This window comes from Dunckerocampus dactyliophorus, chromosome 8 (assembly GCF_027744805.1).
Source record: "Dunckerocampus dactyliophorus isolate RoL2022-P2 chromosome 8, RoL_Ddac_1.1, whole genome shotgun sequence".
NCBI classification, from domain to species: domain Eukaryota; kingdom Metazoa; phylum Chordata; class Actinopteri; order Syngnathiformes; family Syngnathidae; genus Dunckerocampus; species Dunckerocampus dactyliophorus.
Window position 1 is genome coordinate 2,312,507 of NC_072826.1, and position 14,344 is coordinate 2,326,850.

A 14,344-nucleotide genomic window follows, 5' to 3' on the forward strand; every position below is an offset into this window, starting at 1 on the left:
TATCCAGTTCATGTCTCAGGCCGAGTGCCCACGAGACATTGTTTTTCTGAACGAGAACTCTGGTCACGTTTTAATCTCGCCAGATCTTGTGACACCCCTCGTGTGTTGTAGGCTCATGTATGTTCATGCAGCATTTGTTACATTGGACACTTGTTCTTCATGGAGGCTGACGACGTTTTTGGAAAGTGGACTTCCTGCAAACTTACAAACAAGGGTTTTTATTTTTTTACCCCCCCACATGCCTTGAAGCTGATTGGTTGCCAGTTGTTATGGCGATGACAGGACACGTGCTCGTGTGTTGGGGGTGGGCGGGGTGGTGTTAAAAGGCGTAAGGTTCGGATGATGAGGAGAATAACCTCCATCCTCCACGTGCTGCATGCATTTCTCATGCCGTAGGAATTGGCTTGCAGCGGGAAGAATGTCGCGTGTATGACCTCTTTGAGTTTGTCGTCTTTCGCGTGCCACTCCAGGACGATAATGGAGATGCAGGTGCTCGCATTTATTTGCGCGCTCTTCTTCGTCGTCCTGCGCGCCTCAGCCATCGACACAGGTAAGACATCCATATCCATCCAATTACTATACACTACTTTTATGTACTTTGCTTGTATTCACTTACTCGTTAAAGCAACAGACTGAACACTATCCTTCATATTGTTAAATATATTTCAAGTACAGTATATATGATAAAGCAGTAATTCATGAAATGTCCATAAAACTGCTTAAATTACCTTTATTTGAATGATTCACTTTTGTGTGTGTTTTCATTAGAATCCTAATATGATAAACATGAGATTTACGCTCTTATAGTCGACAAGGTTAATATTTCTTTGGAAGCAAACTGGGCAGGAAAAGAGCCAATTAAAAAAAGGACTTAAATTGAGTAATCTATTTGTTCTATTTCTAATCCCAGGACCCAATGAGAAGAGTGTGAAGTGAAGGAATGACTCATGTTTACATCATCTATGGGAATATTGTTTAAAATGGCGTGAAGTTCAGCTTTGAAAAAGCGTATCCGGGGGCCCTGGGTGGTTTGGTGACTCATGTTTTGAAGAGTGAGCTTTTACTTTTGTGGGAGGGTTGAAAAGCGTTTCCCACCAACACTTTGGGACATTCCTGGAGGTCAGTGCAGGATGAGCTACTTGTCTCCCTTGGAGACAGAGCTAATAAACTCCAGGGGCGATTGTAAATTTTCTCATTATTTGGCCTGCGGCCCGGAGGCAGGGGGTGACGGGGACAGAGCTCTGCCCCCCTCATCCATCCTGGTCCGCTTGCGGATGAGCAATAAGCTGCCTTTGGACTAACAACACTGCTGATTTACACGCACGATTGAGCGTTTAGGCCGAGCGAACCATTTTTAAAACATTTCCACTACTACGTGTGGAATAGCAGCAAATGTTGATTTTAGAAGTGAGTATCCTAACATTTCATTGCAAAACATCCAATTCATGTTTTTAGCAGTAGTGTGATTTTCTCTTTAAAGGAATTATGGGCATTTGATTGCATTCTATTTCAATTCAACCAACAATCACAACATACTTCACTAGTGTTACCATCAGTGTTGGGCAAATTACGAAAGCAATTAGTTATAGTTGCTGGTTACTTTCCCACAAAAGGAATTGAATTAGTAGCGGAATTACTCCGTCACATATGTGCTGTTGAGATTAGCATGGGATCAGGACTGAGGGTTGAGCTCGTGACTTGCAGTTCTTGCAACAACAAAAAAAGCTAGGAGCCGATGTTTCCTGAGAGTGAGCAGCCACATCTCTTGTCGACTACGTTGCAGAGGTCGGAGCAAGTCAGTGCTTTTCAAGTCTCAAAGACGTGTGAGTCCAAGACAAGACAGGTCGAGTCAGGTCTGAAGGCTTAAATGTTTCGAGTCCTTACAAGTCATAAGCACTGTTTAGTGTTTACCAAATAAAATGCCATTTTAACAATGTCAAACGCTATTAAATTTGACAAATACAATGAATGCATTTTGACATTTAAAAAAAAACAATTTTTACGAGAGTAAAATACATTTTTACTCAACACGTTCACTGACAATCTCAACTATTTTCAAGTCATCAGACTACATTCTCGGACTTCACGCCTTTTAACACCGCCCGACCCTGGTTCTTCTGACGAGCGGCTGCCGTCTGGATGGGTCAGCAGCAGGGCTTCATCCCCACACCCAGCAGCCCCCACCGTCACTCTGCTTGAATTTGCTTCTCTGCAGAAAAAGCTCGTTTTCTCTTTTTTTGGACAAAATCAGGTGTTTTTGCTGAAACTACCCTATGTTCTACCGCCAATATCTAAAGACCCAAAAAGGCTAGAAACAAACTTTTTTTCCTGATGAAAGAAGAGAGTCTAAAGTTTCTTTATATAGTTTCAATGTTTATGTAGTCCTAAAACTCAATATTCTGTGGGCCTTGAAAGTTTAGCAAAAATTCCCCAAAACTCAGTATGGAGCTCTCTGCTCTGAACATGGCTGGCAGTCAGTGGGTTAAATACGAAGGGTACAGGGCAAATTCTGTCTTTGTACACTCATCTCGACACATTCATATTAAAAGCAGAACTCCAACAAACACACAAAGAGAGTCTACATGTGACATTACAGTAAGTGCGCCACATAAACCAAAATGAAGTGGTTACATCTTAGAGGTTCTTGTGAGAAATGCACTACTCAGTAAGTTAGGGTCATTCTTACTTACATGAGCGCTTTTCCTATTTGGTCTGAATTTTAATGAAATAAGTTATTATTAATGAATGAGAAGAACCATTTGCACTAGTGCAATGTTTATTACCCCAACCATTTAGACAATAACAAAGATGGCCCCAAATAACCAAAATGAACAAAGTCAGTAGCGAGTGTTTCCACCTTGTGCCGCAATGACAACTTGAGGCACGCTGACTTCCTGAAGTCGAGCTGTGACAATTCTGGCACGATGTGGTGGAGCATAATCATCCGTGAACAGAATGTTGGGGGTGTGCTGGTGGAATTGGGGGCTGATGATGGGTTCTGTGATGTCTCTGAGGTAAGAACGTGCAGTGACTGAGCCATCGACAGTCTGTGTTGCGTTGACTGGTGATGCCTGCCCAGACTGTTGCACCTCCTCCAGCAAAGCGAACCCTGGCGGCCATGTTGACCTCGGCGTATGTCTCACCTTGCCTTCTTCAGTATCGCTGGCGACCATCATTTCTGTGCAAGGCGACCCGACACTCATCAGTGAGCAGGACGGAACAGGACCACTGCTGCATTGTCCTGGTCTCTTGGTCTTGTGTACGGTCACGACGGTGTCTTGGTGTCAGTGGAGGCACTTGCAACGGTCGTTTGGCATTCATGCGAATGGTTTGTCTGGAAACTTCTCACTTCTCACTTCTGGTAAACAGGCCTGCATCTGTGTGGCGGTAGCATAACGTCTGAATGATGCGTCAGTGCACAATGATGCGTCGGAATGCATCATTGTGGTCATCATTGCGGCCCACCACTTGTGGGACTCCACTCCTGGGTCAGTCACGAACACAGCCAGTAGTCCTGTGTCTTCCTGCAAGTCTGCTGATGACACTTTGAGACACACCAAGTTCACAAGCAACATTTGCCTGCCTGCTACCGACCGGAAGGCACGCTATGGCCAGGTGGTGCTGCTTGTCCGTTAAGTGATGTCGTTACTGACAATACCAGCTTCTTATACCCCCAGAATGTTGAAATTGATGCCACATTGAAAAGGATTGACTTTTTGTATTTTTTGGTATTGGCCCCAATATGTGAGCGCACTGTAGACATTGAGACCATTATGTGTGTCTATCACCCTAATCCCTATCCCGAAAATCCCTGACGTGAACCAAACACCTTATGTATGAAACCCACTGAGGACCTCACCACATCCCTCAGTTGTTGTGAGTAGTGCTGTGTGTTGTGAGAGAGTGAATGTAGCTGAAGCAATGCAGAGATGCTTGCTAAAATGACCACCTTGTGTAAATCCTCTCTTTGTGTTCCCGACATTGATCGTATTTATGGCGTACTTTTCTTGTCAGTGAACGTGGTGGACTTCTGCGGCCAGACCATCCAGGGTGACGGCATGATCATCAACTCCCACCAGGAATCTAAAAAGTACTACTTTGTAACCATGGGGACTGACTGCCACCTCACCATGCAGGCCAGCTCCCCAAAGGACAATGTCCAGTTCCACTTTCGCTTCTTCCTTGTCTACAGTTTGCTACGAGTGGCCCCTTTGAGTCCGGCCCCTCTTTTGCCAGAGTCCCCACGAGGCTCTGCTCCGCTCAACCCCAAACCGGAGCCCGCCTCTGAGGAAAGCTCAGGGGATCCCTGTCACGCCGGGTCATACGTTCAGTTTTATGACGGATTGGACAGGAACTCTCCTCCCCTCGGGCCCCCCCTTTGTGGGAAGAGCCCACCGCGCCCAGTGCTGTCCACAGGAAACTACCTGACCCTTCGGCTCGTCACCCGGGGTACACAGCCCAGAGTGGACTTTGTGGGGGACTTCACATCTTTCAGACTTGGTAAACACACAAGCGCATGCAGACACACACATTCCAGCAGTGGACGTGGACGGCAGTGGTTTTGCGTCCCCTCACACAAGCGAACCAGAGATGTGATACTCCAGTAAACTTACTGATTGAGACGTCACTCTTTCTCCTTAGGATTCAACCAATCATTGTGCAGAAGTGAGCCCTACTTCACTTGCAGGAATGGGAAGTGCATCCCACTGAGTCTGGTGTGCGATGATAAGGACATTGACAACTGCGGGGATGGAAGCGATCTGGAACAAAATCTGACGACAGGGTGCAAAGGTCAGTGAGGTAATGTGTTGGCACGATTCTGCAAGGTGCCTCACCTCACAAGGAGTGTCTCTATCCTGCAAGAACAACCTTTTTGGTCGTGTTCTTGAGCAATATCTGTCCTTCATCAGCAGGCCAGCTTCTACCTCCTGAGCCACCACCGCCAATAGCAACCCCACCACCATCTTTCGTAAACCCCCCCACAGCGCCATTTCCTCCACATATGAACTGCGGCAGGGCAGACAGCACTCCTAGCTACGAGTCAGTGACAGGTGAGTCATTTTTGTTCCTTTATTGTATCCGACTCTGTGATCCCATGGATTAATAGTCGTCTGTCGTTGCATCTGCGGAACATTCATTCCTTCATTTTCTACAGCTTCCCCTTGTCAGGATCACAGATGAGCCAGAGCCTATCCTAGCTGACTGGGAGCTGGTCACCAGCCAATCAAAGGGCACACACAAACAACCATTGAAATCATTGAATTTTAATCCTCCAGTTAACCTAACATGTATTATTTTGGACTGTGAGAAGAAACCGCAGTGTGTGACGACCACAATGTGCTAAAATAGCAGACGTTGGCCAGTCTGCACACAGCAGGGGCCACAGCGTGAGGCCACGATTGGCATGCGAACGATAAATCTTGATATCTTTGCATGTTATTGAAAAGACCTCAAGTGTGCACCCCAAGTTAGCTGTCTGGCACAAGCACAACTACGGTCCTTGTCCGCTGTGCTTTGTGTCCATTTGGCTCAATCTCTCAGGTGATCAGTATAAGTGATGTTAAATGTTCATTTTTCCCTTTCATTCGTCATTTGTATGCCTTTCAAATTGTTTTCTGCATGTAAAAACTCAGCAGTGTAGTCCATCATCAGCGACTTACCCCACGTTTGGTCCCGTGAGCCCAGTTCTGCTCGGATTTTAGTGATGAGAGACATCGTTCCACTTAGTTATTGGGATTACGTATGTACAGGGTTTGGCTTCTCAAAACAATGATTTTTTTCAAGGAGGCATTTTTGTCATGCAAATGTATTACTCTTTCGAATCAGAACCCCAATAACTAACCGGAACTATGTTCCTCATCACCGTAATCCGCCCAGATTTGGGCTCACGGGACCAAGTGCGGGCTAAGTCGCTGGATGTCATACAACTTCATGTCAAAACAACCCAACTATCCCTTTAACATTTTTAGGTGTCCAGAGTGGATTCATTGGATTAGCATTATTTCTTCTGGGAAAAATGGATTGGGTTAGAGAACGTTTCAGTTTGGAATGGATTAATGACGCAAACCAAAGTTCCACTGTCTTTTTGGAAGATCACAAGTGTGGACGCACCCTCAATGTTGGTATTGTGTCACTGATTAGTCAATATTAACACAAAGGTTGCTATGACACACTGATTAACTAAGGATTTTAAAAAATATGACCGAAAGGCTACCAATCCCTGGTGTACAGTGAAGACAGACAAACAAGTAGTACATAGCGCGGTCATCTCGTACATAGTAGTAGTACATAGTTTTTATTTACTCTTAAAACAAATGAGGCCCTTTCCCTTGACTCGTTATGTGTTTGTCTAGCAGCTGTCTGCTTTGTAGACAAATGAACAAAGTTCTCATTGTGCCAAAAAGTCATTTGATGACTGGACATAAAACCAATGAAGGTAGCCATTGAGCTGTTAATTTATCTGTCAAGACTCGTAAAGCAATAGAAGGCAAAGAATTCCCGTAACAAAGAGCAGCCTTTCAGCTGATCTGTCTGTATTCCAACATGAGAAGTATTCTCGGTCCTTCTTTGAGCCTGCAAGTGAAGTCAAGGCCAGGTTGCAAATAAGAAAGCATCTATTCCTCTTTACCGGCTACTCAGCCAAGCGGGAAAGCAACTGCGTTATTAGCAGAACAGGCACAGTCTGTTTTAATCCAACAAGTTTCGTCTCTGCCGAGACAATCATGTTTTGGTTATTTTGGTTATTGTTGTCGAGATTCATTTATTCAAGTTGCTGGACAACTCTCGCCCAATTTCAGAACATCTCGCCGCGGTTGTCTCGCCTCGATTGTTTGCAGCCGCAATGCAACAGAATTGTGTCAAGGCTTGGCTCGTACTGACAACCTGATCTAGTTGTCAGTTATGACTTGTGGTTTTCTATGGACTTCTAGTGGGTGCCTAACATCCGTGGGAGTCTGTAAATACACCTTGTTGAATTCTATTGAGTTGCTCGTCCTGGTAAAAACAGCTTTTACTGCCAGTTAAACGTATGAGTGCGTATGAGTGCTACTACTACGTTTCAAAGCTGGTCTAACACAGCAGTCGGATAACATAAACCCTGCATGGGTACCATTTTCCACTGGTAATCCTTCCATTACGCGTGTGCGTGTATCTCTTTTTAGAACCAAGCACTGTATCCTAAAAAATGCAGCCAGAAGTCTGTCAGGCCGTGAGCTGTGGCATTGCCACTGCGAATGATAATACACGTAATATGGAAGTGGCAGTGCACGAGGCAGGATTGGAACCGCACCCCATAAACCTTGCAGCCCTAACTGCACTTGATGCACATGTGGCTGGGTTTTTTCCATCAGAGTTCTACAGCTGCTGCTAGGTTAATGTCCAAGCAGAAGCTGTAGTAATTCTACATTTGATGAAAGTTACTTAAGATTTGTCAGATCAAAATACGACCACTGCATATGACTTCCATCAAAACATGTGGTTCTATTTCGGAAATTCATTACTTCCTGGTGCCGCACGCTAAGCATCATGGAAACTGTAGTTCTCTTAGTGTAAACATGAAACTACGGTGCCCGTAGTTGCGGTGTGGATGAAATGCTGAAACGTTTTGACCTGAAAATGTTCCCGTGTGGACAGACCCTTAGAACAGGAATAGAAAAACAGGAAGTGGCGATCTGAGCCTTGTGTGGCTCCCATGACGTGCATCCCTCATGCTAACCGGGTTTCTCTCTTTAGAACACACAGATGATGGGCAAAATTCCCCAAAAAGTGCCATATTTTCATATTTTTCATATTTTTGAATCAGGGTCACCTAAGTTGTTGTCTGTTGACGAAAAAACAGAGAAATAAAACGCAAATATCTCAAGCTCACATTGTGTGTCAACGCAGATGTCCACTCATTTGCGTTTAGTCTTCCTCCATTCACTTTTGGCTACATTATGTGCGGACTACGCTGTCTACATTTAACGAGGTGTCACGTTTTGTCCCAGCTTGGTGTTTTGAATGCAGCAAAATGCCTTTGCTGCACAACGACGTGTTGGGGAATCACAGCAGCTCAAGCGTAGGTTCCACCGTTTTATGTGATTTATTTAATCGTATTTTTGACACAAGTTTTGCATGTCACTAAATGGCGATTCGCAAACGGGCTGAAATTGAAATCAAACAGACATGAAGAAAGTACTGTTTTTCCTGTTTAGTCCCTGTTTAGTGTTTGCATATTTTCATAAGTCTACAGCTTGGAATGGCTGTCGTCTGTGCGTCACGCCACTTGAAGTGACGGCACCCTCGGTGGTGTGCCTTTCAGGAGAATCACCCATATATAAAGTAAACCATTTTTGTCCCAGTATTGAGCCTTGAGGTATGCCGCAAATACAGTATGCTGTAAATATCCAAACGTGACGGCGTGTGTTGTCATAGCTTCACAAATGTTGTATGAGCATGTTGTTTAAATTCTCTACATTGTGTGTTTTAATGTCTCTGGTATTTTAAATGTCTAGATTATATTGGTTGCTGGAAAAATGACCACCACACTGCATTTTTTCCCCAGACTCCCCTGTGTCTGCTTCCTTGTTGGTTCTCTACATCATCGTGGCTGTGCTGGCAGGGTGTGCAGTGCTCTGCTGGTGCTGCTGGTCCCCCGGGTGGTTTCTGTGGCGCTTAAGTATCTTACGCTTCTTGCCCTGCTGCAACACGGTCTGCACCTCCTGCCAGCTCTGCACTGGCAGCTGCAACCACGGCAAGGAGCACCGCTTGGCAAAAGTCACCCCACAGTCGCCAGTGAGCAGGACACCCGCAGCAACGGCCCCCACCACCAATGCTGACGAAACTGTTTCCGCCGCTGCTCTTTAGACAGAAAGGGCTGCTTGGTCACCAGAGGCGTCTTGTGCGGTGAGGCTTAGCAGTGGTCGCTAGTGCAATGGACACGGACTCCAATCTTTTCAGTGAAAAAGGGTCTGATGTAATGAGATGAATGCATCAGACTTACAAGCCTTTTGTGCTTTAAAGGTGTTCATGCAGGGGATGGGAAGCGGGCTGAACCCCACAAAATTAGACTTTTCTCACTTTTCAAGAGTTCTTTTATGTGTATGATGATGACACACCAGTGTGATATACTTTCATTATGTTTCATGACTATTATTGGCTGGCAGGAAGCACATGGGTCTTCTGCCTTACAGCGAGGATTTCGGTGTTTCTCTCAACTCAATTTACCAAATATGGCTACCCGATAAAAATATTTCATATTTTATGCGAGTAGAAAAGTACCCTTTTTTCTGCTTTCCGGGTTCCTAAGGGTGAATTTTTTGCAGTGTTATACGATTTTGTAAAAAGTGGTACAGTGGTTTTTACCCAAATTACCGAAAACCAAATACATTTTTCCATAGGAAATAATGTAAATCCAATGAATCCGCTACAGACAAAAACTACATTTTAGAGAGAATAATTCTAGTTTTACACGCAGAAAACAATGCAAAATACAAATCAATGACAAATGAACTGGATAAAGGAGCGGAGGGTACAAGAACAGCTTCGATTGCTTGAGATCTCACCTTTACCCCGTTTGCAACATTAGCTTCCTTGAGTCCTTTCTTACTGAACTTATTGTTGACCCGGCAGACGGACTAGTATGTGCCTTACAAGATGCCGTAGTGTTGTCTCAACTAAGTACACTAATCCATTGCGCTTCGACTTTTGCGGCTTCACTCTGCAGTTGTCCTCCGTTCATATCATATATAAATATAATATTTTCGTAGTTAGAGAATAGAAAACCTGTTTACGACTTTCCAAATACATTGTTAGAGCCCTGTAGACATCAAATAACACGCCTTCATTGTTTACTTCACATTGAACAACTCGAGACGGATGCTAGCTAGCAAGCTAACAAGCTAGCGAGCTAACCAGTGAGCTTCGAATTTATGTCTTCTAAACTTAAAAAGCCAAAAACGTACCACTTCCACACGGAATGGGAGGAGAACGTTTTTTTCACTCTATCATTTCGGACATGCCATGGCTGACTTCATGTAATGTTGAGGTAATGTAATGTAAGTTAATGTCTCATCAATGTTTTGTATCATTACTACCGCCGAGTGACCAGAATACTACATATCACGTGTATTTCAATGTGTTCTGACGAATAATAACAGACCATAGTCTACCACGAAACGGCCATCATTTATTAATTCATTAATTTTGGAAAAAAACATCATATAACGAGGGAGTGATAATCGAACTGCGATATGGCGAGGGACGACTATTATGTATTACATCTTTTCAAAAATATATTCATAAATCATTGCTATTTTGTGGTTGACTATGGCCTAGTAGTAGTCAAAAAACTGCATATTTAAGCAAATTTTACTTTTTTTTGTTCTGAATTAAGTATTTTCAAGCATAAAAATGTCTTAATGAACTAAAACATCAGTAAATATAAGGCATTCAGAAGACACATTCAAAGACATTGTGATATTTAGTACTCTACACTGGTCACTAGGTGTGAGGAATGTTACATTGATGAGGAAATTGTCACTGCAGGAAGTACTGCACAAAAACTTTAAACTAAAAGGAACTCTCATGTTTGAGTCTATATTAAGTGTTATTTTCTCTTATTACCTTATGTAAATGTTCACTGCGACATTGCAGTAGTATTCTACTACACTGACCACAAGGTGTCTGGAACGTTACATTGATGAGACTTATTTATGTCGTCTTATTATTCGCCCATCATATCTACTATCTTGGGTAATACGAGTGTAGGGGTGTTATTTCATGTCTAGAGGGCTCTAATATGTGGGAAAAGCATATTTAAAAGGTCCTAAACAGGTTTTCTATGCTCTAGCTACAAAACATTTGATTTGCTACTTTATTTACTACTTCATGGAAATTCATTTATCACAGCTGGGTCTGGGACCAATTAACCGCGATATGCAAGGGATTACTGTATCTCGAAATTGGGTGTTGGGCGTGTGAGCCAAGATGGCTGAGTAAACACGCAATGCTGGGGGTAGTCCGTCCATATATTTATGAATACCACAAGATTCAACGTGGGTAAAAAGGGTAAAATACAATACAGTGTTCCCTCGTTTGTTGCGGGGGATAGGCTCCCAAAATAGCCTGCAATAAGTGAAATCCGTGAAGTAGCCAACTTGATTTGTTTACAATGATTGTATATGTTTTAAGGCTGTAAAAGCCCTCACCGTCCACTTTATACACTTTTCTCACATTTCTCTCTCGTTTAAACACTCTCAAAGTTCAAATTTAGTTTGAATTTTAATGATAAATCTACTAGGTTGGACACAAGAAATTATTAAGTGACTCACGCGTGTTCACTAACCTGACCGTGCCTCGTCCTGGCGCAGTTCGGCTCCAGCATTTTTGTATCCTTGCTAAAACATTGCTCCTGCCATCATCCTCCTCCTCCTCGTCACACTCCTTCAACCGGTTAGCTTCTTCTTCTTCTATTGTTTATTGGCAGTTAGCAAGCAGCTCACACGGTTAGCTAGTTTGCTAGCGACCATTGACCACAAGTGGCAATGGCACAAAGGGGATTGATTGACAACTGTCTACAGCCAATCAGGACACAGAACACAATGGGCAGGTTCTCCCTTAGCCAATTAGGACTGTTGTGGCTCTATATTTAGCCGGCTATTGTCTACTGTGGGTTCCCGATATGCTGTACCGGCACGTAAACACATACTGAGGCAAGTGGAGCTGCACACATCTTCAATGAGTATACAACACCCTCTACTGGTAACAGTAGGAAATACAATAACAGACACATACAACAGAGCACCCATAGATCGCTGTAATACACCACAAGGACGCAGAACACAACGCGTTCATACGCTGTTAAAAAATATCCGTGAAAGGTGAACCACGATGTCGCAAGGGATAACCGAGGCAGTGTTCAAGAACTTCAGGCAAAAGGTCTGTCAAAAACGGAATGATACAAAAACGGGGCGTTTGGAGGCTTGATTGTTGATGCCAGGGGCGTGTGAACTAGTACGCGGTAAAGACAATGGTTTTGTCACTCTCAGTGTTGGTCCATGTGACCAGCAGGCACATTTCTTACTCCAGACGGAGGAGCTCCGTAACCTTTGCTCCAACATACACTCTTGTTTGACAACATTCACAGAGTCCACAGCACAGTCCGTATAGGGATTTGGAATTGTGTCCCTGCTAAGACACACGGCCCTGTGCTTAACACCAAGTACCTCCAGGTTGCCAGGCCACGGCACACCAATGTACCGCATGCACACTTCTTCATCTGCCGTGGGGGTCCGTACGTAAAAACGTGTGTATACGTAGACCCATTAGGCAGCACACACACACACAAAGCATAATATACATCCTCACACAACTCACACACATAAAGTTGTGTGTCAGCCAAGATAAGGTCAACACTCCCGCTGAATGCGTCTGCCAGTAAGTTGCGTTGAAGAGTTTACAGGAACCTTACGTTGATGTGCACATTGTGTGCCCTCAATGAAATTGTTTAACAGTGATGCTGACATAAAGGCTGCTTGACATCACCGCCAGATTGAAGCTGCGCTTTACAGACTGCCCCTACAGGAAGTGAAAATGAAGACAATTGATTCATTTCCTCTTTGCAGCTATAAAGTTACCACTCTTGTGGCAAGACGGTCTGCAGGAATTTACGAGGTCAGTGGTTGACCATCTCTGTTCTGCTTCATCCAAAGGTGTTTGATGGGCTCGTGCGTCCACGCCAAACTCACGGAAGCATTTATCAACCTGGCCGGAGGGACCGTCCCCAAACTTTCCCCAAGATAACGATACACAGGGCATTATGAAATATGTTGTATTTTTTTTACCAAATTCATTTTTTTCCCGTTTTCATTTTTTAGAATTCCGTTTTTTTTAGCAGTTGCTCTTATTTTACCAGCGTAGAGGCTGTGCTTTTTGGGTTAGTGAATGAAATGTCCGTCAATGAAATGAAAAAATACATCCTAGGTTCCCAAAGTGGGGTACGTGTACCCGCAGGGTTACACTAATTGTCATAGGGGGTACGTGAATAAACATGAAAGCAATTAGCCCCCAACGCTCACAATTACGAGTGCCCCTGAACGCCTCACGGTGCAAGGAGAACAGAGCAGGAAGTAGACAGAGCATGAAGTTGTTGGTTGGTCCGTGTGCATCATACGAACACAGACACACGTGAACGTGAAAAGTGGCCTGCAATTCATGTCATGTCATTTCATGTCTACGGGGCTCTAATAATGTTAAAAAAAAACGTATTTAGAAAGTCATAAACAGGGTTTTCTATGCTCTAACTACGGAAGTATTCCATCTTTTAACATTTAATCGGAAATTGATTTAACGCGGTTGGGTGTGGAACCACGGGTGAGGCACCGATACCTGCGTAGTTTGTCAAGATTCAAGAGTGTTTATTGTCAGTTCATTGTGTTTCTTTTTATTTGAGTTGCGCGTGTTGATGGTCAGCATCCTGTGGAGGTGTTGACGTGGCAGAGACGTGAGAAGCAGGATGTGATCTCAGCGCGGTTGTTCTCAGTGACTCGGACGAAGGATCACACAGCGCTCGTTGGACTCAGCCTGGCACGTACGCCACCGTTTCACAATGTGTGTTGCTTTGGTATCCACGGACAACCGGAAAAGTAAATCCTCGGTTCAGTGATTTTCCACAATCCCCGTCGTCTCTTTGATTGGACTTTCTATAGCGGACACTTTTGACCCGTGTTGAAATGCTATAGAGAACAGATGGCGAGCTTTCCTGCCGGAGCGTTAATAACTTTTCTGATCTTTTGAGAAACAGAGAAATAAAAACGCCCGCTTGAGACTACAGTAATATATCTATGTGATAAATGACAAACCTTCGCACAAGCACCTCAGTGTCTGTCAGACTTAATGCTAGTGCTATGTCAAATTAAACGACATGCTTTGACACTGTAGGTGTCATGCTATTTTTAAACACGCACGCACGCACGCACGCACGCACGCACGCACGCACGCACGCACGCACGCACGCACGCACGCACGCACGCACGCACGCACGCTGATGGCTGCAGAGGTTTGTGTGTTTATTGATTTGAACCCTCACACAGAACGTTAGCCAAACTATTCTTAGAGCAAAGTGTCTATCGTGTTGACTCAGGGTTTTACTGACCTTCCCGTCTTGTGTGTTCGTCCTTTTGTCCGCGTGCTATCTCTGCTAGCACGCGGGTCCGCTTTGTTCCAAGCAACCAATGAGACGCCGCTGTTCAACACTTTCACTGTATAAATCAAATAGACGTCACCGATAATCTTCAAATATTCTGACTATGACTGCTCGTGGTGGGTTGCAAATGTAAATGTTAATAATATTGTAGCATCCTGACAG

General features: G+C 44.1%; 1 protein-coding gene across 1 annotated transcript; it reads left to right on the forward strand.

The window, feature by feature from the left end:
• Positions 1–123: 123 nt before the first annotated feature.
• On the forward strand, positions 124–9,260 carry ldlrad2 (low density lipoprotein receptor class A domain containing 2). The gene is made up of 5 exons (XM_054785895.1): positions 124–550; positions 4,015–4,500; positions 4,642–4,791; positions 4,911–5,051; positions 8,543–9,260. Exons 1-5 carry the CDS (start codon positions 430–432, stop codon positions 8,842–8,844), a joined length of 1,200 nt encoding a protein of 399 aa, XP_054641870.1. The 5' UTR covers positions 124–429; the 3' UTR covers positions 8,845–9,260.
• Positions 9,261–14,344: the final 5,084 nt, after the last annotated feature.